Raw genomic sequence first — 23,279 nt, 5'->3', positions numbered from 1 at the left:
ACAGAAACCCCTCTGGGAAGACCCCCCAGGGCTCTCAAAAGCAAAGGCACCGGGCAGCCCTGGCAGGCCAGCGTCTCTGCAACAGGCCCATCCAGGTGGGAGCAGGGCCCAAGCTGGGGGCCAGGGGGCCACTCCTCACTTGGCCTGGGGTTTCCACAGCAACTGCCCCTCCCCCCAGGAACCGAGACCCACCAGCCTCCTGGTCAGGAAGATGCAAGGCCAAGGGAGAGAGGGGAGGCAGGAACAGGTGTTTATTGTCCACAGGCTTAAAAGCTCCAGGTGCAATGTCTGGCCGTCAGACCCTGGGTACAAAGCTTTTGCCAGGAATCGGCTGCGTCACTCATCCGTGCCACATACGCACGCACGCACCCACGCACACTTACCTGCACAGGAGGCAACATTAGAGAAAAAACATTAACCATTTTACAGGCAAAAGCCAGAGGAAAAGGCCAGCAGTCCAGGGCCTCACTTCTTGGCAAAGGAGATCTTCATGGCGTTGCTCTGGGTGATCTTGAACCCTTGGAGGGCATCGCGGGCGGCACCGGCCTGCACCTCATTGTCGAATTCAACGAAGGCAATGTCGTGGCGCCCGGGCACCAGCCGCACCTCCTTGAAGCCGGGGAACCTGCAGCGAAGCAGAGCGCGCAGCTCACCAGGGCCGAACCCGCCAGGCTGGCCCCTTGGAAGGGAGCGGGGCCGCAGAGGCGCCAGAGGCCGTGGGTCAAAAAAGGGGCTCTGGTGTGCAGAGAGCGTGGAGGGGAGGCCAGGCCCCCCCGGCAAAGCCCCACCCCACCCCAGAGCGGGACTTACTGGTTGAAGAGCATGGACAGCATCAACTCGTTCGTCTCCTCGGGAAGGTTGGTGAGGAACAGGATGTGGTTAGGCGGGTTCTCCGACAGCTGCAGGGGGCAGAAACATCCCACCGCTCTGGTCGCTTCAGGCCCAGGAAGGAAGGGCCCTCAGCCCCCCACCCCCACCCCGATTAGCCGTCTCCACCCCAGCTGGCCTTGGGCCACTCACCTGCTGCGCTGTGGACATCTGCCCTGGCAGCATCTGCTGTGGTGGCATCGCCCCTGGGGGCATGGAGCCCGGTGCCATGCCAGGCGGGGGCATCATACCTGGAGGTGGCATGTAGGGGGGCTGCCCTGGCATGTGGTGCATCACACAGGGGCCCTGGTTCATGGGGGGCATGCCCTGAGGAGAAAGCCAGGGTGCAGCGAGGTTCATGCTGTGCCTCTCCTGGCCCCCAGAAAAGCCGGCCCCGGGGCCCACCCCTCCGAAAGGCACAAAGGGACCCCCACCTCTTGCGCCTGCCACTCCAAAGAGCCCCGAATCGCAAGAGCAGTCCGGGGGAGGCAGAAGCACACACTTCCGAGCCCGCTTGCGTTAAAGGGGAGACACACACTGCCACTCCTGGAGGAGGGAAGCAGAGGACCAGCTCACCGGCACCGAGCCCTGCACAGAGGGGGCGACTGCCCCCGGCATCTGCTTCTTCACCGCCTGCACCTCCTGGCCTTTGGGCTTCCGCTTCTCCCTCTTGCGGTCCCGCTCCACAAAGGTGCCCTTCATCTTGGCTATGATGTCAGAGTCTGCCTTGGCGTACTGGATCCTCTGGACATGGAAAAGGAGCCCCGAGTGACCAGACTCCCCAGCCCCCCTGCATCCCACCTTGGTCCGTCCTCACGGGAGCTCACGGGCGCCTGGCTGACTGCAGTTCGACTCACCATGGGCTTGTCGTAAAAAGGGAACCCCTGCATGGAGCGCAAGGCATTGGTGGAGCTGCAAATCTCTTTGAAGATGACGAAGGCCTGGCCCCTCATCTTCAGGTTGCGGGACACCAGAATGTCCAGGATCTGGCCAAACTGGGAGAAGATGGCGTACAGGGACTTCTTGAGCTCTGGAGAAAGAGGGAGACTTTCAGCTCTGGCTCTGTGCTCCACGGCCACTGTGTGCAACGCAGTCAAGACACCAGCTGGCTACTGTGTTCGTAAGATGCCTCAACTCGGGGACAGTCCCTGCCCTCCCATAAACACCAGGCGACGCACAGGCTCCCTCGCTCCAAACAGGCTTCTCCCTTCCCAGAATCTGGGAATCCAGAAGGGATCAGCCACGCGGGAACTGCAGCCCGCCCAAAGAGCCCCCCCCCCCCCACAACTCACCGTCTTTCTTGATCTTCTCGTTGAGGTTGTTGATGTAGATGGTGTGGTTGGACCGGGATTCCGGGACCGCCATGGCCACGTCCAAGCTGCGCCTGGCGGGGAAGGAAAAGCTTCAGCCGAGCGAAGGCGCCGATTTCGCCCTAAGAGAGAAAACGGAAGAGCTTCATTGCAGGGAAGTTGAATGGGGACAGCCACAGGCCGGTTACGGAGTCTGCGCAGCTAAGAGCGGAAAGGAGACCACTCGGAAAAGCGCGGAGGGCGAGGAAGCGGCCTCCTCCAAACGGTCGCTTGGGTCAAGCGCACTCCGGCCTCCCCTCCCCCCTCCGCCTCGGAGTCCGCCAAACGTCGTCGCGTTCTGCGTAGAATCTACCCGGGATCCCCTGGCCTCCTGCGCCCCCCCGGCCCCGGCCCCCCAACGCCGCCCCACGCGCGGATGGCGCTCCGCTCGCCCGATCCCGCACCGATCTCACGCAGGCCGTGTCCGCTCGCCCACCAGCGCTCCCGCCGATCCCTCCTCGCGTCCTCCACTATTGGACGATCGTTAGCCAATCACCGCTCGGAGATGACAAACTTCCTCCTGCCTCGCTAACGTCCAATAGCCATCGTACGTTACTTTTACTCCCGCCCCTACTACCCGTCGCATTAGGAAGCCCTCTTCCGGGATGTAGCCCGCCCACCATCCCAGCCGCAGTGTTCGATTGGTTGATTAATTACGTTTGGCCAAGATCGGCGCGTCACACGCTGGGAAATCCTCTCTGACGCGAATGGATGACGCAATTCCAGTAATGCCTAACCAACCAATGGCGATTCGTCTGAAGGGTCCGTGACCTTTGACCCTCTGAAGTTCGGGTGGCATGGCGGAGGTTGTGCGGAGTTTGGCGGCGGAAAGCCCGCCCCCGCCAGCGCCACCCGCGCCCCCGCCAGCGCCACCCCCGCCACGGGGCGCCTCGTTCCTCCTGGCGACGGCGCAGCGGGTGGGCGGCCTCGAGGACCGCGGCGGCGTGAGGGAGCTCCTGCGGCGGCAGAAGTCGCGGTAGGGCGCCGGTGGCCGGTGCGCGTTCACCTCGGCGAGCGCGGCCGCCCTTGAGCCCGCTGCTTGAGGGGCGGCGGGGGCGGGAAGGGCCGCTGGTGCTCGGCGGGGGCTCTGAGGTCGCCTCCCCGCTGTTGTCGCAGGTTCCGCCGGCATCTGACGTGGCTGCTGTTCCTCCGTCCCGTCCCGTCCCTCATCCAGGAGGGCCCGCAGTGAGTATCGCCCGGAGAAGCGGGTGGGCCTGGCCTGGCCCTCTCCTGCACGGCGGGGCCTTCCTCGGGCGTTCTTCCCCCTGCAGGTGCGGCTTGGTGGCCCTGTGGATGGCCGGCGCTCCCCTCTGCCTTCCTTCTGGGGTTCCCCTGGAGAGAATTAGGCAGGTGGCTTTGGAGAGAGGCTACACGGCCCAAGGAGAAATGTTCTCAGGTCAGTAGCTGAGAAAGACAAACAGGCACCTAGCAAATGTGGTTGGCAGTGGGTGAACCACACCGGTTGGGCTGCTCCTTTGGAATCCGTTATGCAGGGTGCCAGTTGGGACAGGGGCTCCTTTGAAACAGCCCCAGCATTCTCCTTGTCACACCCAACCCCCCTCAGCCGCTGACATGGCCAAGCTGGCCGAGGAGGTCTTCCCCTGTAGAACAGACCTGCTCTCCGGAGGCCTCCAAGGACAGAACCAAGACCGGATTCTTCAACATCTCTGTGCTGGCTTCCCTGTGCTGATACCGTATCCTTCTCTAGGGGAGCTTTTCCTTTCCATCTCCTTCACGGCTTCTCTGACGTTTGAAGCTCTGTACTGAAAAAGCTGAGGTCTCTTGCAAGTGTGGGGGTCGGGGTTCACCCAAGGCAGCCAGTGCCACAGGAGAGCTTCCTCTTGAGCCAAAGTCTCCAGGCCGGATCTTAACGCCTTCCGCAGCTATGACGAGGATTATAACCATGAGCCCTGCCTCCGGAATGGCTACAAGGCTCATTGGGCTGTTGCCTCTGGTATAGTATGCTCTTCTGGTGGGCTGTTCACTGTCCACAAGGGGCTGCTGTTGCCATACTGGAATTGTGGGTGGGGGTTCATCCCTGGGTGTTCCAGAGAACAGCTTTGTGCTTTGCTTTGGGGGAGAAACGGGGCAGAATGGCATGGCCCGCCCATGGCCCTGGGTGGGGATTCCGGGAATCGTGGTCCCTGCACAATTGATGGGTGGAGGGTGCAGATCCTCTGTTGCAGAAGGGAGGTGGGTTGGGAAGGACAGATCTGGCCAGGGGCGGGACACGGTTGGACTTCAGCACCAGCATTGGCTGTGTTGACAGCAGTAAAAACAGTCCCCCTCCCCCACCTCCACTGAGGGCCCAGATGTCCCCACCCACCCCCATTCCTTTAACAGGAGCTCTGCTTGGCCTGAAGAGTGACTTCCAGCTGCCTTCCTGCCAGGAAGACGAGGACATCCCGGGGCTCTTCCACGCCATCCACACTGCCTCAGCCGTTCCTATGGAGGCCATTGCTGAGACCTACTTGCTGTCAAAACACGGCAAGAGTTGCCGCTACCAGCTGTGGAGCTATGCTCAGATACAGGAGAGCAATGCCCAGCTGACAGACTTCAGTCCCCGGCGGGCAGCCGATGGAAAGGTGTACATTGTGCCCGCAGGGGGGGTGCAAGAGGGACTCTGTGGACAAGCAGTGCTGCTGCGGCCAAAGGCATGACGGCGCTCTGGCAGCACCAAGCCTGCGCTGGAAGGGGGTTGCGCCATATTTGCAGAAGCACCACTGGGACTGTTAGACAAATGCATGGGAACTGCTGACATTTAGCAGTGGCTTGAGACAGGGACATTAAGAGGCAAGGAAAAGAGGTCTCCCCTCCCCCGTCCCTCATGCAGTGCTCCAGGACATCTGGACAAGGTTGGGGAGTTACAAGCTTACACTTGAAGCTCATTTATGTGAGCCAACCCGGCATTATAACTTTGTGTTTCAGTAGAAGAAAGAGTGGAGGAAATCGGGGCTGTTGGGTAGCTTAAATTTCCTCTCTGCAGAGTGCTTTTTGCGTTTAGAAATTAGAACAGCTTACCGTTCTGATTATGGACAAGGCCAACTTTGGAACTCTAAGCAGGAGGGAATAGAAATACATGTGAAAATCAAGCAACTTTGCCTTTTCGCCCTGTGCTGCTGGTGTTAATAAAGGAGCGTGACACCCTGTGGCGTTTCGGGCCTTGGACTGTGCGATGTCTAGTTGCTTTTCCCTCTCTCTTAGCTGTCGCAGCGCCCTCGCTCTTTACAGCTGGCTCACAAACTTTCCCTTAAAATGCCTGGCTATAAAAACAGCCTCTACTTCCCCGTTCTGTGCCAAGCGACTGCAAGTAACAGCTTGTTTTGGGTGTGTTGAAGTTCCGCCCTGCGAGAACCACCAAGGCAAAGGTCATTTTGAATTGGAAATGGTCTTTCCAGATTTTTCTTGGATTAGGGTTCCCCAACCTGTTGGCCAGGGGCCACTACCAGGCCGTGGCCTAACCACCACCCAGTGCACGTGCATTTGTGCACACTTACAGCCCCCTTGCATGAGTGTCACCACATCACGGGCAGTGGTGTGGCGCAGCAGGTAGAGTGCTGTACTTCAGGCCACTGACGCTGACTGTAGATCTGAAGGTCAGCGGTTCAAATCTCATCACCGGCTCAAGGTTGACTCAGCCTTCCATCCTTCCAAGGTGGGTCAAATGAGGAGCCGGATTGTGGGGGCAATAGGCTGGCTGTTTTAAAAAGTGCTATTGCTAACATGTTGTAAGCCGCCCTGTGTCTAAGGAGAAGGGCGGCATAAAAATTGAATAAATAAATTAATTTGCATCCCCACTTGTATGAGCATGTGTCCCTCCCACCAAATCTCCCCCCCCAGCCCCATTTCCCAGGTTGCTAACCCAGAAAAGTTTGGGGACCTCTGACCTAGAGTGCCAGGTGTGGGTTGCGTGGACGCATTTATTTCATCGACCTTACGGGCCATTCCAGGTCTCCTTTGGATTGGTTAATGAAGGGAACCAATAAAGAAGACCCCTCCCAGCAATCCCCCTTTGTATTCCAAGTCACTTGAAGGCCCAGCATTCAGGTTGGAAGGAAGCGGGTGACCCAGAAGTTCTTCTGCCCAGGAGGGCTCTGCACCATAAAACGTGGTGCTCCTGTGTGCTGCTCACGTGAGGAAGGGGGGCTCCTTCTGGGGTCCTTGCACCGAGCCCATTTGATTGATGGGTGCTTGAGAAGCACCCCTTCCTCTTTTAAGAAGACATGTTGACCTTGGTGCTCTGAAGTCTGTTCCTTCTGCCCACTCACTTTGAGGGAGGGGGCTTCTGGGGCAAGAGGGGTTGTCGGGGGGGGGGGCTGGCACCCCAAAGCTCCGAGTTTCGGCCTGCCCGCCCCCCCTCCATTCCCAGCTGGTGCAGAATCATCCCGGGTGAGGGGCCGCTCTTCTGGGCCCGAGGGGCGTGTGTGGGTGCGTGGGTGCGTGATGCAGACCCAGGCGGTCTGGGAGAGGCGAGTCCTGGAAAGGCGCCGCCCTCCTCTCAGCCTGCAGGGATGCTCGCTCCTCGTGCCCACCCCCCGTCCCTGCTGCCCCAGCCCCGGACCCGCCCTGGGAGGAAGGGGCCACGTCCGGGCTCCGGGCTCGCTGCCGGGGGGGGGGGGCTCGCTTGGCCGAAGGTTCCTCGCGTCTCTTAGCAAGCGCGCACCCCAGAGCCCCAATCACGGCAGCCAGGCGCGCTCCAGCCACGGCGCCCATTGCCCGGCCAGTCTCTTCGTTTGAGCCTGAGCTTTTGGGTCCGTGCAGCAAGAGGCCAAACAGAATTGACGTCCACTTTTCCCACCCCGGTCGCCCCCGACTCAACCTTTGACGGACGAGCGCTAGGACCGCGCGGCAGCCTGCCGTGGTGCGCCGGGCGGGCCCGGCCGCGGCCGGAAGTTGCGTGAGGGAGGCGGGCCTTTCCGACCGGAAGCCGGGACGATGGGGTGGTGGGGCCGCGCGGCGGGGCGGGCGCTGCCCGTGCGGGGACTCGGGGCGCCCGGCGTCCCCCCTGCCTGGGCGGCGTTGCATCGGTCAGCGCGGCTGCGCGGGCTGAACGCGGAGGAGGTGCGCAGGGCGCGCGAGGCCCGGGCGCGGAAGGGGGCGGGCAAGGCCAGGCCGCAGGTGAGCCGGGGGGGCGGGGGGGCGTTGGAGACCGGGGGGGCGGGGCCTGACTGCCTTTCCCCGCAGCTGAGCGAGCGCGCCCGGGAGCGGAAGGTGCCTGTCACGCGCGTGGGGCGGCTGGCCGCCGTCGGAGGTGAGCGGGGGGCGGGGAGGGGGGCCCCGCCTGAGGAGGCCCTGCCCGGGGGGCGTGGGGAAGCCCGGGAGGGCCGGAGAGGCCGCGGGGGACGGGGGGCAGCTGCCCGGGCCCGGCTGACGGCCTCCCTTCCGCCCCCCCCTCCCCGCGCAGGACTGGCCGTCGGGCTGGGCTTCGGCGCCCTGGTGGAAGCGGTGAGGAATTCCCTCCGTGGGGACCGAAGCGCCCCCGGTAAGAGAGAGACACCGCCTGGGCCCGGGGCTTTGGGGGGGGCGGGGGGCCTCTGGTTGGACCACGCGGGCCCTCTTGGGGAGGGGGAGAGCCAGGCCCCCCGCGAGTCCCCCTCCGCAGTGCTTCCCTCCCCGCAGAGAGCGGCGTCTCGGCAGCGAACGCGGAGAAGATCGTCCACACGCTGTGCAAGATGCGAGGGGCAGCGCTCAAGATCGGCCAGACGCTCAGCATCCAAGGTGGGCCGGGGGAGGGGCGGTAGGCCAGTGCTCCCCTGTGGCCCCATAGTTCCCCCCCTCTCCTTCCCTCTGCCCCCCCCCCCACTCACCCTCCGTTTCCCCCGCAGACCCCCACTTCCTCAGCCCTCAGCTGCAGCAGGTCTTCGAGCGCGTCCGGCAGAGTGCAGACTTCATGCCCCCCTCGCAGATGATGGTGGGTTGTTGACGGGCAGTGGGGGTCGGGGTGTGTGCGTGCGTGTTCAGTCTCAAGCCCTTGGAAAGCCTCAGGTGAGGGGGCGGGGGGGGGACCTTCAGACTCTGCCTGGGCAGCCACTGGCTGAGTGCTTTGCTGGCTGGCTGACCTTCAACCCCTCCCCCCCCTCTGTGGGATCCTCCCCTTCCAGGGGGTGCTTTCTGAAGAACTGGGCAGCGGCTGGCGTGAGCGGGTAGCCGCCTTCGATGAAAGGCCCTTTGCTGCGGCCTCGGTGGGGCAGGTGCACCTGGGAGTGCTGAAGGACGGGACGGAGGTGGCCATGAAGATCCAGGTGAGGGCAGGGGAGGGGGGACGGGGGGGGACGTCACCGGCCGCCCAGTCCTGGCCCCCCCTCGGCTCCCAACCCTTCTCCTTGCAGTACCCGGGCATCGCCCAGAGCATCCGCAGTGACGTGGAGAACCTCCTGTCGGTGCTCAGGATGAGCAGGCTGTTGCCAGCAGGTGAGGGGGGGAGGGGGGGCTGCGTGGGAGACGCTTCAGGACAGTCAGGTGCATTGGGGAGGGGCAGAAGGTGAAGCCCCGCCCATCCTCCGCCAGGCCTCTTTGCCGACAACGCCCTGCAGGCCCTGCAGAAGGAGCTGGAGAGGGAGTGCGACTATGAACGGGAAGCCAGCAGCACCAAGAGGTTCAGGTAGGCGGGCGGTGGCGGAGTCCTGGGGAGCCCCCTGGCTGACCGCCCCCCGCCCCCCCCCCGCTGGGCCTTTGAGGCTGACTGCCCAGGAAGGGGCTCGGGGGGGGGGGGGCTGGGGCAGAGTTCCCAACAGGGCGTCTCTTCCGCCAGGCAGCTTCTGGAGGGTGACCCGTTCTTCGAGGTGCCGGAGGTGGTGGACGAGCTCTCCACCAAGCGGGTGCTCTCTATGCAGCTGGTGGGGGGGGTCCCGCTGGACCAGTGCCAGGCGTTGGGCCAGGAGGCTCGCAACGAGGTGAGGGCTGCCGGGCAGGGGCTGTGTCAGAGCGCCTGGGACATGCACGCGTGCACGCACACAGACGACGGCCTCTCTCCCCCTGCAGATCTGCGCGCAGGTCCTGCGCCTTTGCCTCCGGGAGCTCTTCGAATTCCGGTTCATGCAGACGGACCCAAACTGGGCGAACTTCTTCTATGACTCCGAGAGGCACAAGGTGGGGCCTCTGCTCCATGCCAGTCCTTCTGGGGGGGGGGGGGGACTGGTGTTGCCGCAGCCCTCAGCAGCGACTTCCTTGCAGGTCACCTTGCTGGACTTTGGAGCTAGCCGGGACTTTCGCAAGGACTTCACTGACCACTACATTGAGGCAAGTGCCCAGTTCCTGCCCAGGCCGGCCGGGCCCTTGTGGCAGCCTCAGGCATGAAAGCAAGGCGGTTCCCTTCGCTCCCTTGGTGGGGCAGGTGGTCCTTTTGGGGTGGGGGCTGTAGGAGGGCAGGGGGGCTCCCACGGCTGACCTCTGCCTCCAGGTGGTGAGAGCGGCTGCCGATGGCGACCGAGAGAAAGTGCTTCAGAAATCCAAGGACCTGGGATTCTTGACCGGGTTTGAAAGCCAGGTGAATTCGATGGGGGGGGGGGGAAGATGGGGGGCCCGGCTTTGAAGGGGGGGATGAGAGGGCAGCCCTTGTCCCCCCGTGCTGGCCTCTCCCGCCCCTCTTGGACGCCAGGGAGGCTGCACGGCTGACTGCAGCTGCACCCCCCCATTCCAGGTCTTTGAGGAGGCCCACGTGGGGGCCGTGATGCTCCTGGGCCAGGTCTTCTCGGTTCCAGGGCCCTTCGACTTCAGCACCCAGGATACCACCCGCTGCCTCCAGGACCTGATCCCCCTGATGCTGAAGCACCGCCTCTGCCCCCCCCCGGAGGAGAGCTACTCCCTGCACCGCAAATTGGCCGGCACCTTCCTCCTCTGCGCCCGCCTGGCTGCCTCCGTGCCCTGCCGGGAGATGTTCGAAGAGGCCTACAGCCGGTACACAGGCCAGGGACGTGGGGAGAGCCCCTCCGGGCTGGGGTGAGGGTCTCTGCCCTCCCCCCCCCCCAGTTCCTGCAGGGTTTCCTGCATTACCGGCCCCCCGTCAAGTGTGAAGAGAAGGAGAGGCTGTGCAGCCGGGGGGCCCCCCACCCCTGCCTTCCTCCCCCAGGAATGCCTGCTGCTCTGGCTTCGTCCCATCTCCTGTTTCCGTGGGAGGCGTTGGGGGCTGTGGAGCTATGGGTTGCCCCCCAGGGAAAAGGCCCAGGGCTGCAAAGGGAAGAGAGAACGGACGGCCCTTGTGTGACCGGGCTGCCCTGGACTGTCAGTTGCTTGTCCAGTTGGATAAACCGCCCTCTAGGAGGGTCTTCTCCAGCCAGCACAGGCCACCTTCGGGGGGGGGGGGCTGCAGGAGAGCAGAGCCGAGGGGGGCCAGGCTGCCTGACCGGAGCCCCAGAGACTGGCTGACCAGGCCCCTTTCTGTGGCTTTTCTCTCTCGACACCCGTGGTGGTGGTGCTGCTGCTTGACCTCTGGGTTTGTGGGAGGCTGCCCAGGAGCCAGGATGATGAAGACCGCCGGCCCCTCAGTGGCTGTAGTAGATCATGGGGGGCTGAGGCTCCTCCGTGGGGGTGGGGGGGCAGCCTTTCTGTGCCTTCGTCACTTTTTGAGCCTTTGGTCTTCTGCGTTTGGTGGAGAAGGGGGAAGAGGGCAGCCCGCGGGGGGGGGGGGCAGGTCCAGAGTGGCCCAGTTATGGGAACAGGCCCACACGCCCCTGTGGGGTGCTGGGCAGACGGCCGGCTGCTTCCTGCCCTGGGAGAGGAAGGGGGGGAGTTGGTTGGGAAGGGCCCATGGCTGCTCTTGACCTCCCTGCTCTGACACCCCCAGCAGGGAAAGCAGCCACACACACACCCCACATCCTCTGGGGGGGGGGTCTGACCACATCCACCCTGTGTATGTGTGTGTCCATCCCGGTGGGGGGGGGGGCTCTCAAGCACACCTGGGGCCTCGAAGGGGGGAGGGGGCTTCCTTCCCAGTTCAAGCTGCCTGTGGCATTGTCCCCTTGGTGTGGGCCCCTCAGCCGCCCCGGTTTGTGCTGCTCCGGCAAAGAGGAAAGTGCTTCCCTGGTTGGCTCTTGTTCCTTCCCCAAGATTTGTAAAGTCCATTTCCTCCCTCTATAAACGTGGAAGAATTCAACCTGGTTCCTCTTCAGTGTCAATTCAGCGTAAATCAAAAACCTTCCGACCTGTGGGTCCCTCCTGCAAATCGCTGCTTGTGGGGCCGGGGGGGGGCGCTTTCTTGGAAGGGGGTCTCGGAGGTTCCAAGCCTCCCTGTTTGCAGGAGTCTGGAAGGGCCCAGGTCTTTCCCCCCCCCCGCCAATCACTCAATGGGCTGGCAGCAGAGCTAGCCAATCGATGGGGAGCACATTTGGGGCCAGGAGCGCTCTGCCCCCCTCCCAAGTGGCCGGTTCTGGGAGGGGGAGCCATTGGAGCCCTGGCTGTTTACTCAGCCTGGAGGCATCCAAGCAGCTTTAGGTCAGGTGGCCATGGGCCTTTTTTCCTGTGTCCCCTTCCCCGAATTTTGAGCCCTTTGGCCTTCTCTGCCCTGGCCCCCAAGGCATTTAGGGGAGGTGGTGGGCGAGGGGCTGCCTGGCCTTGGTTTAGCTGAGTTTTGAGCACAGTCTCTTGATTTGCAACCCTGGTTAGCCTTGCCCTGTGATTGCAACAAACCTTATTCAGTAAATGACAGTCCGACCATAATGGGCAGATCCAGTGGTCATCTTGGCTTGCTCCTTAAAGGAGCCCCTGCAGATCCAAGTGCCCTAAATTGCGCTTCCCGAGGGAGCCGATGGCCGTAGGCAGCCAGTGTCCGTTACCTCTCACGAGAGGGGAAAGAGGGGTTCTCCTCGGCTCTGAAGGGCTTCCCCTCCCTGGGTGGGGTCTCCCGGGTCTGTTTTGGCCTCTTCAGAGGGCTGGTCCTCTGCACAACATTAGAGGGAGGTTGCAAAGGGGTGTGTGTGTGTGTGTGTGTGTGACAAGGTTGTAGGCACATAATCTAAGGGCCAGGGCCCCACTGTTTCCCCAGGAAAGCCCAGGGTGGGCTTTAGGGGAGATGCCCCAGAGCCCTTAAGCTGCATGGCCACGTGCCCCTCCCCCCCAGCCCTTCCTTTCCAGTTTGTCCGCCCTCCCCCTTCCCCACTGGGTAAGCCTGACCATGGGACTCCCGGGATTCAAGAAGTGGGCTGCTCTGTTGGAGGCCCACTCCCAGAGTCTCCCAGTTTCTGCTGGGGGGGGGCGTCTCCAAAGGAGGCCTTTGCCCAAAGGGCCTGCTGGGGTCAGCAGCTGCTTCGTGTGATGGGAAGGTAGAAATGTTTAAAAAAAAAATAAATCCAGAACTTTGAACCACAGCATCCATGCGGTACCCGCAAACTGACCGTCCCTGCGAGGGGCCTGTGGCCCAGTTTAGCCCCAAGAAGCTTTTCTGGGCCGCTTTGAATGAGGCCAGAGTGGGGGCCCAAGGCCAGGAGGCCTCCAGGTGACCGTTGGAGCTCCAGGAGCAGCCGGGTGACTTGGGCAGGCCTGGGGACCGCGGAGGGCAGCAGCCCCTGAAGCGGCCGAAGACCTCGCTCTCAACGGCAGGTGATGCAGGCAGGAGGGGCGGTGGATGTGTTCAGCGAATGGGGGCAGAGCTGGCTCCCGAGGAGGAGCTGCAGGTCCAGGAAGGCCCCCAAGGGGGAGAGGAGGGTGCCCCCTTCAGGACCAAGGCTGCACTCCCAGCTGAGCTCAAGCCCCCCCACCCCCGCCGCCTGAGGACAACAGACCGGCTCTGATCGCCTTCCGGGGCCCCCTCAACCTGCTCCTCCGCCAGGAATGCGGGGTGCGGGACGGAAATAGTTTCGGCCAGGCCTGCGGGCAGCGCTTCCTCCCGAGTCCGGCGGGCCAGCAGCTCCTCCGCGGTCTCTCTGGCGGTCAAAGCCAGCCCCCCCCTGGTGCCAGATGTCCGCGGGGAGGGAGCTCTGGGAGGCTGGAGAAGGAGGCGCTTTCCGGGGGGGGGGAGAAGCCCCTGGGGGGGCTGCCTCCACCCGCCTGTTGCCTCCCCTTGCAGAGGCGGCCCAGCCCATCAAGCGCGGCCGCCTGCATTTCATTGACGTCTCTTCTCTTTCCCGGAAAACAAACCACGGGGGTGTGTGTGAAAGGGGGGAGCTGCTAGTCGCTGCTCCTCGGCCCGTGGATGCGGCCCCCGCGTCGCCCCTCCTGCTCTCCCCGCCTGTCCTCGTCCCCTTCCCTTGGGGAGCCGGGACTCCGGAGCGCCCCCCCTCCTCCCCGGCAGCTGCTGCGCGCCAGCCGCTTGGAGCCCCGGGGGGGGGGCAGACTGAGCCCCCTCCCCGAACGGGGACTCCGCTGGGGCCCAGGCGGCGGGAGATCCGTCTGTCGGGCGGCCTGGAGCTGCAAGCAGGTGGAAAGGGCCGCCGGCTTCCAAAAGGCGCTCCGGGTGGGGCGGGGGGAAGGCGGCCACCAGCGCCCGGGCATCCCTGGCAGCAGGAGTCCGGCCGGGCCGAGGCGGCGGGAGGGGCGCGGCCTGGCGGCGGGGGCGGGCCCGGGGCGTGGCCAGGCGGGAAGGAGGGGGAGGCGCGTGCGTGCGGCGGCAGAGGCGAAGCGGGGTCCGCGGGCGGACGGAGCAGCAGCGGCGGCATCGGGCCCTTCCTCGCTCGCTCCCCTTGGATGCCCAGCCGGGAGGAGGATCGCCGCCACCGCATCCAGGTGAGGACAACGCCGCGCTTGCGGGGCCCTCGACGGCCCCCCGAGCCCCGCTCCACGGCCGCCGCCTGCCGGGCGCTTCTCCGGGACCCCCGCGCCCTTGGCCGCGCCTCCCCCCGAGAGCGGCCTTTCCGGGGTGCCCAATGGGGGTCGCGGGGAGGGGGCCCGAATCGCCTCCCGACGCCTCCGCCCAGCCGCTCTCCGGCAGGCGCGCCGGGCAGGGCAGGGATGAGGGGGCTCCGCCCGCCGGCCCACCCGCCCACCCTTTGCCCCGCCACACCCTGGGCTGGCCGGGGGGCGCCGGCATCGCTCCGCCTCTGCCCAGCTGCCGCACCCAGCGCTCCTGCCCGCCATCCTCCTCCAGCCGCGCCCGACGGGGTGGGATGGGCGCCCCCCCCCCCGCGGCGGCTCGTAACTTGCCAAACGGGCTTGCGGGAAACTTTCCGCCCTGCCCCCCCCCTCCCCCCGTTGTGAGCCAGGCTCGTGAGTTGCCCGGCAGGCTGGCAAGGTTTTTGGGTGCTGCTTTTGTTGCACTACTGGGAATTTCCAGGAAGGGCGCTGTGGGGGGGGGGAGCTGTCAAGGAATTGGGGTGGGGGTCACAGAGGGTGAGGCCTGACGATGATGCTACCCAACAAGGTCTCTTGGCATGAGGAGAGATGGGGGGTCGTTAATTTTCTCTCTTCTGGGTGGACGGCATAGTTCCCTCTAAGCTGAGCAGGTGAGCAATCGCTCACTTAAAAATCATCATCAACTCAGAGTTTTCCAAACCTGCCCAGAAGCCGAGAGGGAAATTTTATTATTATTTCTGTGTCACCCAGTCCCGAAGGGACTGCCGCTCAGACACTATACTTTTCCGCCCACCCCAAAAAAAATTTAGAGAGAACACTGGTGGACGGTTCTTTTGGAGGGGGGTGATTTCCTGTCCGATGGGCTCCATGAATTCTGCTGGTCTGCCCCCTTGCCAGTCTGTCAGGGGCCCAGAGAGGCCGGGTGGGCCGGGGGCTTAGCCTTCCCTAGCCCCTCCACCTGCCCAGCCCCAGGTGCAGCCGAGGGGCCTGCCCAGCCCCAGGAAGAGGCAGAGGGGGCTGAGACAAGCCTCCCCCTCCCCCCCCTCCACCTCCTCTCCTGGGAAGCTGCTGCCTCCCCCAGGACTCAGCCCCACTCGCCCGCCTGCCTCCCCACGGCCTGGCTGCCTTGGCTATTTTAAGCCGCTTAGGAAGTCTGACCGTCCACTGCTTTCCCTCCAGGAGGCATTTTTCCTGGGTGGGGCCGGCCAGAGCTCTCCCGGCCAAGATCAAATCAGGCTGGGGGGGGCTGTCTCCCTGGCAGAGGCGCTTGTGGTCAGCCTTGGAAGGAGTGAGACTGACCAACATCAAGGGGGTCAGGGGGAGGGAGGGTCGCCCCACTTAGAATGTCCTGGGAAGGTGTTGTACAGGGGTAGCAGTGGATCCAGAGTTCAAGAAGAGGCTCCCCCCCCCCCGGAGCCCCTCCTGGGACAAGTGAAGACTCCAGAGTGTCCTTGTGCTCTGGTGGGTCTGATGAAGGGAACCCCCCTCCCCCAACACACACACACACACACACACACACACACACACAGACAAGGGGTGCTGTCCCCACCTATAGTGAGGAGGGTCTGGGGGAAGCCGCCAGAGGTCCAGTTGAGCCAGGATCCAATCCTCCTAGCGGCCGGGAGGGGGGGTCATCCATGCAGCCTGCACTCTGCATATTGCTCAGAGGACCCCTGCTCATCATCGCTCAGGGTCACCCAGGCTGGGAGCTTCTGCCCCAGCACCCCGTCTCCGGGTCTGGGCCTGAGGAGGGGGCAGCCAGAGGGGCCGGCGGCATCTCTGGGCTCCCGTTCCACTCCTCACCCTACAGACCCGCCAGGCGGATCGGTCTGGCCTGCAGCAGCTCCACCCAGGAGGGGCCGGGCATGGGCAGCCCCCGAGGGCCGGTCCACATCCTGGCCTGCCGGACCCTCCCGGAGTTTCCCCCAAGCCTCTCCCAGCTGCACGTGAGCAAACGGCCTGGAGGGAGAGAAGGAGGCTGACCAGGAGGCCGGAGTCATCCAGGACAGGCTGGAGCGGGGGTGGGGGAGCCCCACTGTTGCCCCGGAAACCCCCAAGCCTCACACCCTGCCAAAGGTATTGCAGGGTGGGGGGTCCTCCTCCCTCAGCTCCTCTTGGGGAAAGCAGCAAGCGAGGCTGAGACCAGGGGGGGCAGGGGGGTGCCCACCTATATTTAGTGTTCTCATCACACCCCCAAATGACCCGCAGTTCCAGACAGACAGCTGTGGGTGCAGCTGGGAGAAAGGAAAGTCAGCTGTCCAGCCCTGAGCTGGGTACTGCCCGGGAGGGGGGCTCTGGGCTGGAGGGGTGGTGGGAAGGGCAGGGCGTGTCTCCTGGGGAGGGGCCCCAGCACAAGCACTTGCACACAAGGCCAAGCTCATCCGGTTACCTTGTGGGGGGTTACTGTCTTGTGCAAGCACCCCCTCTCCATTTAATTAGGGGTTCAAGAGTTGACCAAACCCAAAAAACAGGTTGACTCAGGAAGCAGGTGGTGCAGCTTTACATTGGGAGGGGCCTCAGGGCTGCCTGAAATGCCCCCCCCTTGCCTGGCCACCTTCTTCCCTAGCCCAGCCAGGAACCTCCAGAGAGTCCATCTGGGCTCCAGGGCCTCTTTTGGCCAGAAGGCGCACAGAGGTCATCTAGCCCAGCCCAGCCCTGGCATGCAAGCAGGCAGCAGGCCGGCCGGGGAAAAGGTGCCCCCTGGAGGCCTGGCCTGCTTTGGGGTGAGCAGCCCCCGACCCCAGCTCCTCCAAGAGCCCCTGGATGCTGATCCCCAGGGAGGGTCTCTCCCTGCCTCTCCTCTCTCGGCCCCTCTGGGCAGGCAGAGCTGCTCCCACCATGAGCCCCCTCGGGCCCCCACCAAGGCCCGCAAGCCCTTCAGCCGCTCAGCTGTGCCAGGCTGCTGGTGGCCGGGGGGCTGCAGGGGGCACTCTGGTGGCAGCTGAGGAAACAAGTCCCGCTTGGCCAGCCCCGGTCCAGCTGGTGCGCTCGGTGGGAGGGGGGCCGGCACACGCACAGCTGTTGAGGGCTCCCCCAGCCATTCAGGGCAGCTGCTCCTCACCTGACGTGGGGGGGGCTCCGTGTTGCCCTTTTGTTCCCACCCGCTCCAGGCAGCTGTTGCGTGGGAAGGTTGGTCTTTGCTGGGAGGCCTTCTCTCTGCGCCCGCAGAGCCCCCCCCCCAGTATGCCAATGAAATGGGAGGAGACACTCTGCCCCCCACACCTGGCCTGATGGGGGAAAGGTGTGGTGGCCCAAGCCCAGGCAAGCCTTCCTGTGGGACCCAGAGATTGATGGGGGGTTGAGGCCGGAGAAAACAGGGACAAAAGGGGCTGGGGACTTATAAGCCCCCCCTCCCCGAATAGGCTGGGAGGGATCAGAGGCAGGAGAGGGACCCTGCAATGCCCGAAACTCCCTCTGTCCCTACGTTCACTCGCAGGAGCCTGCAGAGGGAAAGGGGGGGTCTCCTCCACTGCCCCCGCCTTGCTGTGTCTCAGGGCCCGAGTCCCTGGGGGGGGGGGTGCACCCGTGGGGAACCAATACCTCCTACTAGGGCTTAAAGACTTCTGGGGGGGGGCTGCCCCAAGGACCTCAGCCCCCAGCTCAGGGTGACCGTTGGAGCATCAGTTCCCACGTCCTGACCAGGAGAGGCCGGCTGAGGGGTCCCGGAGAAAGACAGCCTGGCCGAAGCCGGGGGCCGCTGGGCTCACCTGCCCTCTCCACCCCAGGCCCGGCGGGGGCAGCCATGAACAAACTGCGGCAGAGTCTCCGGCGGAAGAAACCCTCCTACGTGCCCGAGGCCAGCCGCCCCCACCAGTGGCAGGCCGATGAGGAGGCGGTGCGTAAGGGGCGCTGCAGCTTCCCAGTGCGGGTGAGTGGCTGCCGCCCCATGGAGACCCTGGCCCACGGTGCAGCAGGCCCTTCCGGGAGGGCTGGGGGGGGGGGCAGGGAGGCCCTTGTTTACCTCGCAGCCAAAGGGCTCGTGGGGGGGGGGTCGGGGCTGTGCTGGGTCCCCCCGATTTGCGCCCCATCCATCAGTGGGGTTGGTGAGGTTTTGGGCATCCCAGTCAACCCCACGCCGTGGCTCCGGCTGCCCTTTCACGTCCGTGGCACATAGATCGCTCCCCCTCCCCTCCCCCCGCAGTACCTGGGCTTCGTGGAAGTGGAGGAGTCCCGAGGGATGCAGGTGTGCGAAGAGGCGGTGAAGAAGCTGAAAGTGGTGAGGGTCCAGCTGGGGGGTGGCTCTGGCCAGACCAGAGGCTGCGCACACATTCCGGCCTCGGGGCAGTGGGGGACCATGGGGGACCTTCTTCTTGGACTTCATTCCTTCATCCGGCTTTGGCTGGGGGCGGCCCCCCCGCAGATGGCCGCCGGGCCTTATTGGCCGCGCAGAGCCATGGTCCATGCTGGACTCCTCAGTGCCCAGTAGAACGCCCTGGCCGGAGGGGGGGCTGTCATGTCCAGAAACGCCTCATCAGCGACTGTTGCCGGGATTCCTCTTTGCCCCGTCCATGAAGTAAGCGGCCAGGGATCGGAGTCCCCACAACCTGCTTGTTCCGGCCAGCCTTGGGTGGCCCCAGCCTGTTGTGAGTGCAAATGGCCAGGTGCCTCCTGCCATCTCCGGACAGTGCACAACACAGTTGCCCCTTCTGAAACTTTTAAAAACATTGGAGGCTCATCTCCAAACCACTCGGCTGAAGAAACGGAGGCAGCCAAAGCCACGGCCTCGGTCAGCGGAGGAGGAGGGGAGGCAGGCAGGCTTTTCCAGGGCAGGGAGGGAGACAAAGAGTGTTTCGGGGGGGTCGGGGGGGCGGAGGCGTTTCCACTGCAAACTGCAGTGTTTATAAATAATGTGCCAACCAAAACAGAGAGGCCTGACTAAGGAGCCTTTTAGTCTTTTGAATAATTTAGCTAATTAATCCGAGGTGGGGGTTGCCAGGGGCCCTTGGATGGATGGCTCTTCCCCCGGGAGCCCCCCCTCTCGGCTTCTCCCCTCCCATGACCACTCAGCCCCTCCCCCGCTGGACTGGGGGTGCTGGGGGGGCACAAGTCTTGGTGAGATTCCTCCATGAGGGTCCCCTGACACAGGCCACTCAGCCCCTCCCTGCCAGGAACCCCCCACCCAAGGGGAGCAGAACCATGTGCAGGCTTCTCCCCTCCCACCCCCGCCCTGAGTGGGCCTCTTTCTCCCCAGGGGAGCCTGGAGGGGGAGAGAGCTGGGGGGGGCAGGAGGGCACAGGGGGGGGGGGGCTGGACTGACGCAGTCCTTCTCCTTGACCTCCACAGAGCGGCCACAAGTCTGTGAAGTCTGTGCTGTGGGTTTCAGCCGATGGGCTCCGTGTGGTGGACGACAAGACCAAGGTAGGCCCCTGGCTGTGGGGGGGGGAAGGGCAGCCGGCCGGGACCTCCTCACCTTCAGAAACTGCTGGCCTTGACCCCCCCCCCCCCTCTGGCTGCTTGAGGAGCCAAAGCCAAGCAGTTGGCGGGGTGGGAGCGAGAGGTCCAGAGCGGATGGGATGATGCCCCTCCCCAGCCCTACGGGGCCCGGAGGGGGCGAGTGTCCCATTGGCACTGGGGGGGGGATGCTGCCCTTTCTCTCTCCCCCCCCCCAGGACCTCATTGTGGACCAGACCATTGAGAAGGTTTCCTTCTGTGCTCCGGATCGCAATTTTGACAAGGCCTTTTCCTACATTTGTCGGGACGGCACCACCCGGCGCTGGATCTGCCACGGCTTCCTGGCCCTGAAGGACTCGGTGAGTGCTGGGCGCAGAGGCTGCCCCTCGCCTGGCTGAGTCGGAGCGCCCCCTGCTGGCCGTGGGACTCCTTCCCCCCCCCCGCGCTCACTCTCTGCCCCTCTATGCCAGGGGGAGCGGCTGAGCCACGCGGTGGGCTGCGCCTTTGCCGCCTGCCTGGAGCGGAAGCAGAGGCGGGAGAAGGAGTGTGGGGTGACGGCCTCCTTCGATGCCAGCCGCACCAGCTTTGCCCGGGAGGGCTCCTTCCGGCTGCCCGGCCCCCCGGCCCCCACCTCCCGCTCCTTTGGAGCACGGCCCCCCCAGGAGAAGAAAAAAGGTACCCCAGTTTGGAAAGACAGCTGGCTGTGGATGATGGGCCTCTGCTCAGAGAGGGGCGGGGGCTACGTCTGAGGCTCCCCTCGGATGTCGGGCAAAGGGAGCTGCTGTCCGGTGTTCCCTGAACTCTGCCTCCCCCCCCCCCCGGACCTCTCCCTGAGCCAAGCTGGGCTCCCCCCCCCCCCTCTGCTGGGGAAGGAGGGGCTTGGTCGGCTGGGGGGCCACTCCAATGCACACCCCACCCAACTTTGTTTCCTCTTCTGCAGTGGAAGCGGCTGCCGCACCCCCAGCCCCCCTCCCCCCTCCCCCCCCAACCCGGCAGTGCCTCCCCCCCCCAGGGGGCCACTTCCCCAGAGGAGAAGGCGGAGGCTGGGGGGGCGCACGCCATCCCGCGCCGCCACGCCCCCCTGGAGCAGCTGGTGCGCCAGGGCTCCTTCCGAGGGTTCCCCGCCCTGAGCCAGAACTCCCCCTTCAAGCGGCAGCTCTCCCTCCGCCTCAACGAGCTGCCGTCCACCCTGCAGCGCAAGGGCCACGCCGAGAGCAGCAGTGCAGGTGAGGCGAGCGGGGGCCAGGGGGAGGCCAGAGGGGAGGAGAAGGGGGCACGAAAGCGGGACTTTCCCCCCCCCCCTTTTTCCAGGGTCCGAGGCGGGGTCGGACCCCAGCCACAGGGACTCGGACGGCATCTCCGCTCTCTGCTCTCAAACTGACCCTTCGCTCGCCCACCCGGCTGGAGAGCCCCCTGCAGCCCTCGTGCCAGCCGAAGGGGGCAGCCCAGGTACAGCCGGAGGGCCCACATTCCCCTTAATGAACTCAGTCTGTAGAGTCTGGAGGACAGAAGGGAAAGGGGGACATGATCGAAACATTTAAATATGTTAAAGGGTTAAATAAGGTCCAGGAGGGAAGTGTTTTTAATAGGAAAGTGAACACAAGGACAAGGGGACACAATCTGAAGTTAGTTGGGGGAAAGATCAGAAGCAATGTGAGAAAATATTATTTGACGGAAAGAGTAGTAGATGCTTGGAACAAACTTCCAGCAGACGTGGTATATAAATCCACAGTAACTGAATGTAAACATGCCTGGGATAAACATATATCCATCCTAAGATAAAATTCAGAAAATAGTATAAGGGCAGACTAGATGGATCATGAGGTCTTTTTCTGCCGTCAGACTTCTATGTTGCGGGTGGGCAGCTTTGGAGGCTGCTGTTTGACCTCTGCATTGCCCTCTCCTCAGGACCCCCACCCTCGTGGAACGAGCCCCAGGCCAACCCCCTGTTCCAGCCGGGACACAAGCGGACCCCCTCGGAGGCAGAGCGCTGGCTGGAAGAGGTTGCCCAGGCCGCCAAGGCCCAACAGCACCAGCAGGTGCCCCTGGCCGGCCCCCTGCCCAGCTTTCCTCTGGGCTACGATCCGGGGGCCCTCCCCCCGGGCCTCTTTGCCCCTCCCCCTGCGCCCCCCGCCTTTGTGCCTATGGGCCCTGCTGCCTACGTGCCCGCCTTGCCCTTCCCAGCCCTGCCCAGCGTGCCCGTGGTGGGCATCACGCCCTCCCAAATGGTGACCCATGCCTTCTGCTCCGCCACACAGGCCCCCGCTGCCGATTTGGGGGCGAAGGCCAGCCCCTTCCCTCCGGCCCTCCTGGACCCCCCTCGGCTCAAAGCCAACGGGCCCGCCTGGCCCGCCGAGCAAAGCCCCCCGGGCACTTCTGCGCCCCCCCACCCTGAGCCCCCAGACCCCTTCGAAGCCCAGTGGGCTGCCCTGGAGTCCAAGGTCCCCACGGCTGCCCCCAACCCCTTTTCAGGCGACCGGCAGAAAACCTTTGAAATAGAATTGTGATCCCGATTTTTAATGTCCCCCCTTAGCCCCCCCCCCTTGCTAGGCTGGCTTGCCTCAATCTTGGGGTGTGGAGAGCCTCGGAAAGCAGCCTGTGGGGACCCGGACAGCTGCCCCCAAGTGACGGGGGGGGGTAGGGGCTGCTGGGAAGCTGGTTCCCCTCCTGCCCTGGCCAAGAACGGGGGGCCAGTCAGAAAGCAGGGTACGCAGGGGGCCTCCCAGGCCTGCCACTGCCTCCAGAGAGCAGGGGGTACATGGGGGGGTCTCTGCTCTCTCCCCCCCCCTTGTGCAGCAGCCACCCCAGCAGAGTGTCCCTGTCTTTGTCAGTAACAGCGCCCGTCTTTCTTTGGGGTGCCCCACTGTGCCCCCCTTTTCCCCAAGGGAGAGGTGTCCCTGTGGCGTGGCTGGGGAGGTTCTGCAGGCCTCTACTCGCCCCTCCCCAATGGCTTGACCTGGAGACCCTCCTCAGGTGCAGTTGGCGGGGGGGGGGGCTCAAACAGGGTCAGGGTACTGCACCCCCCTCCAGGGCCAAGAGGTTGCATGGATTGAGGATTCATGATCTCTTTTCGTTGGGGGGGGGGGCAAGGGGAGGAACTGGCTTTCCTCTCCAAAACAGTAGGTGGTGATTGCAGAACAGCCCCCCCCCCTCTCAGTTTTGGCTGTGGTGGGGGACAAATTGTTCAGGTTCATCTTGTTTTTACATATTCCCAATTATGGGTCTGGCAGGGTCCTAGTGCTCAAGCCCCAGCGGGAGGGGGCTGCATTTCGGGGGGCCCTCACTTGGCCTGGCCGATCCGAGCATGGGGAAGCCCCCCTGCAAGACCTTCTTTCCTGGGGGGCCCCAGAGTCCGGCAGGGGCAGCCAAGGGGTGGCGTCTCCAGCGGGGCAGCCGGCTTCGGGCAGGCTCTTGAAAGCAGCTGCTTCCCCCCGCCCCTCCCACATGGCCTCCTCAGCGCCCCACTTCCCCCCCCCCTCGGAGAAGACAGAGGCTGAGGACCAAGGCCTGGCCAGGCTGCCTGCGGGTGTCCCAACATTGCAGGGGGGGGGGGTATTTTTTATCTTACTTTGAAACGTTTTGTATTCAAGAATCCCACCTGTTTGTATGACATAATAAACAGCAGAGCCAGTAACATACCACCCCACTGCAAAGCTTGTATCTCTTATGGGAGGGGGGGGGCGAAGGGGGCAAAGTGGGGCAGAAGGTGGAAGAAGTGGGGGCAGGGGGCTTCCGGCCTTGGGCCCTTTTGCAGCCTCTTCCGTCCTCCAGGGTGGGGGGGGCAAGAAGGTCAAGCAGTGGGGCCAGCGGGACCCCTGGGGGTGGGGGGCCACTTTCCTCCCTTGCGGGGCCACCTGAGGCTGCTGGCTGGCCTGGCTCCTCCAGTGGGGTCCGCAAAGAGGGCAGGGGCTTCTCGGGGCCACTTGAGCCGGGCCCGCGGGACCCTCCGGT

At 64.3% G+C, this 23,279-nt stretch overlaps 4 protein-coding genes across 8 annotated transcripts; 3 read left to right on the top strand and 1 right to left on the bottom strand.

Moving 5' to 3' along the window:
- Positions 1 to 229: 229 nt before the first annotated feature.
- SNRPA (small nuclear ribonucleoprotein polypeptide A) lies at positions 230 to 2,725 on the bottom strand. 2 transcript variants are annotated; one of them, XM_070764347.1, is made up of 7 exons: positions 2,621 to 2,725; positions 2,160 to 2,299; positions 1,725 to 1,897; positions 1,444 to 1,611; positions 1,021 to 1,194; positions 811 to 899; positions 230 to 625 (listed from the first exon to the last, which is right to left on the bottom strand). In XM_070764347.1, the coding sequence occupies exons 2-7, from the start codon at positions 2,230 to 2,232 to the stop codon at positions 466 to 468; spliced, it is 837 nt and encodes a 278-aa protein (XP_070620448.1). In that variant the 5' UTR covers positions 2,233 to 2,299; positions 2,621 to 2,725; the 3' UTR covers positions 230 to 465. The 2 variants fall into 2 exon arrangements, with proteins under 2 accessions (XP_070620448.1, XP_070620449.1); XM_070764348.1 differs by having other exon boundaries at positions 2,160 to 2,251; positions 2,621 to 2,718.
- A 262-nt stretch (positions 2,726 to 2,987) lies between these two features.
- ACTMAP (actin maturation protease) lies at positions 2,988 to 6,013 on the top strand. Of its 2 annotated transcripts, none has more exons than XM_070763951.1 (6): positions 2,988 to 3,192; positions 3,333 to 3,401; positions 3,488 to 3,612; positions 3,781 to 3,910; positions 4,100 to 4,170; positions 4,560 to 6,013. In XM_070763951.1, exons 1-6 carry the CDS (start codon positions 3,014 to 3,016, stop codon positions 4,874 to 4,876), a joined length of 891 nt encoding a protein of 296 aa, XP_070620052.1. In that variant the 5' UTR covers positions 2,988 to 3,013; the 3' UTR covers positions 4,877 to 6,013. The 2 variants fall into 2 exon arrangements, with proteins under 2 accessions (XP_070620052.1, XP_070620053.1); XM_070763952.1 differs by having other exon boundaries at positions 3,000 to 3,210.
- Positions 6,014 to 7,136: 1,123 nt separating this feature from the next.
- On the top strand, positions 7,137 to 11,307 carry COQ8B (coenzyme Q8B). 3 transcript variants are annotated; one of them, XM_070764919.1, is made up of 13 exons: positions 7,137 to 7,277; positions 7,401 to 7,467; positions 7,621 to 7,698; positions 7,836 to 7,934; positions 8,042 to 8,127; positions 8,318 to 8,458; positions 8,546 to 8,627; positions 8,724 to 8,817; positions 8,968 to 9,109; positions 9,198 to 9,305; positions 9,390 to 9,455; positions 9,616 to 9,702; positions 9,856 to 11,307. In XM_070764919.1, the coding sequence occupies exons 1-13, from the start codon at positions 7,152 to 7,154 to the stop codon at positions 10,156 to 10,158; spliced, it is 1,479 nt and encodes a 492-aa protein (XP_070621020.1). In that variant the 5' UTR covers positions 7,137 to 7,151; the 3' UTR covers positions 10,159 to 11,307. The 3 variants fall into 3 exon arrangements, with proteins under 3 accessions (XP_070621020.1, XP_070621019.1, XP_070621021.1); XM_070764918.1 differs by having other exon boundaries at positions 7,137 to 7,334; XM_070764920.1 differs by lacking the exon at positions 7,137 to 7,277 and having other exon boundaries at positions 7,407 to 7,467; positions 8,042 to 8,201.
- Positions 11,308 to 13,746: 2,439 nt separating this feature from the next.
- Positions 13,747 to 22,971, top strand: NUMBL (NUMB like endocytic adaptor protein). Its single transcript, XM_070764207.1, is given in 10 exon segments — positions 13,747 to 13,871; positions 17,663 to 17,805; positions 18,079 to 18,153; positions 19,221 to 19,295; positions 19,547 to 19,687; positions 19,799 to 20,003; positions 20,269 to 20,297; positions 20,299 to 20,554; positions 20,640 to 20,777; positions 21,237 to 22,971. Coding segments are annotated over 9 exon segments (1,644 nt in total). The 5' UTR covers positions 13,747 to 13,871; positions 17,663 to 17,679; the 3' UTR covers positions 21,836 to 22,971.
- Positions 22,972 to 23,279: the final 308 nt, after the last annotated feature.

Source organism: Erythrolamprus reginae, chromosome 11 (assembly GCF_031021105.1).
Source record: "Erythrolamprus reginae isolate rEryReg1 chromosome 11, rEryReg1.hap1, whole genome shotgun sequence".
Taxonomy (NCBI): domain Eukaryota; kingdom Metazoa; phylum Chordata; class Lepidosauria; order Squamata; family Dipsadidae; genus Erythrolamprus; species Erythrolamprus reginae.
This window is presented reverse-complemented; position numbering and strand designations above follow the sequence as displayed.

Coding starts and splice junctions, on each gene's coding strand:
- SNRPA (XM_070764347.1), bottom strand. CDS start 2,232: ATGGCGGTCCCGGAATCCCGGTCCAACCACACCATCTACATCAACAAC. Junction 1,898..2,159: donor CGAGAAGATCAAGAAAGACG/GTGAGTTGTGGG, acceptor CTCTTTCTCCAG/AGCTCAAGAAGTCCCTGTAC. Junction 1,195..1,443: donor CTGTGCAGGGCTCGGTGCCG/GTGAGCTGGTCC, acceptor CTTTCTCCTCAG/GGCATGCCCCCCATGAACCA.
- ACTMAP (XM_070763951.1), top strand. CDS start 3,014: ATGGCGGAGGTTGTGCGGAGTTTGGCGGCGGAAAGCCCGCCCCCGCCA. Junction 3,193..3,332: donor CTGCGGCGGCAGAAGTCGCG/GTAGGGCGCCGG, acceptor CTGTTGTCGCAG/GTTCCGCCGGCATCTGACGT. Junction 3,613..3,780: donor CCAAGGAGAAATGTTCTCAG/GTCAGTAGCTGA, acceptor AACCCCCCTCAG/CCGCTGACATGGCCAAGCTG.
- COQ8B (XM_070764918.1), top strand. CDS start 7,152: ATGGGGTGGTGGGGCCGCGCGGCGGGGCGGGCGCTGCCCGTGCGGGGA. Junction 7,335..7,400: donor CGGGCAAGGCCAGGCCGCAG/GTGAGCCGGGGG, acceptor CTTTCCCCGCAG/CTGAGCGAGCGCGCCCGGGA. Junction 8,459..8,545: donor AGGTGGCCATGAAGATCCAG/GTGAGGGCAGGG, acceptor TTCTCCTTGCAG/TACCCGGGCATCGCCCAGAG.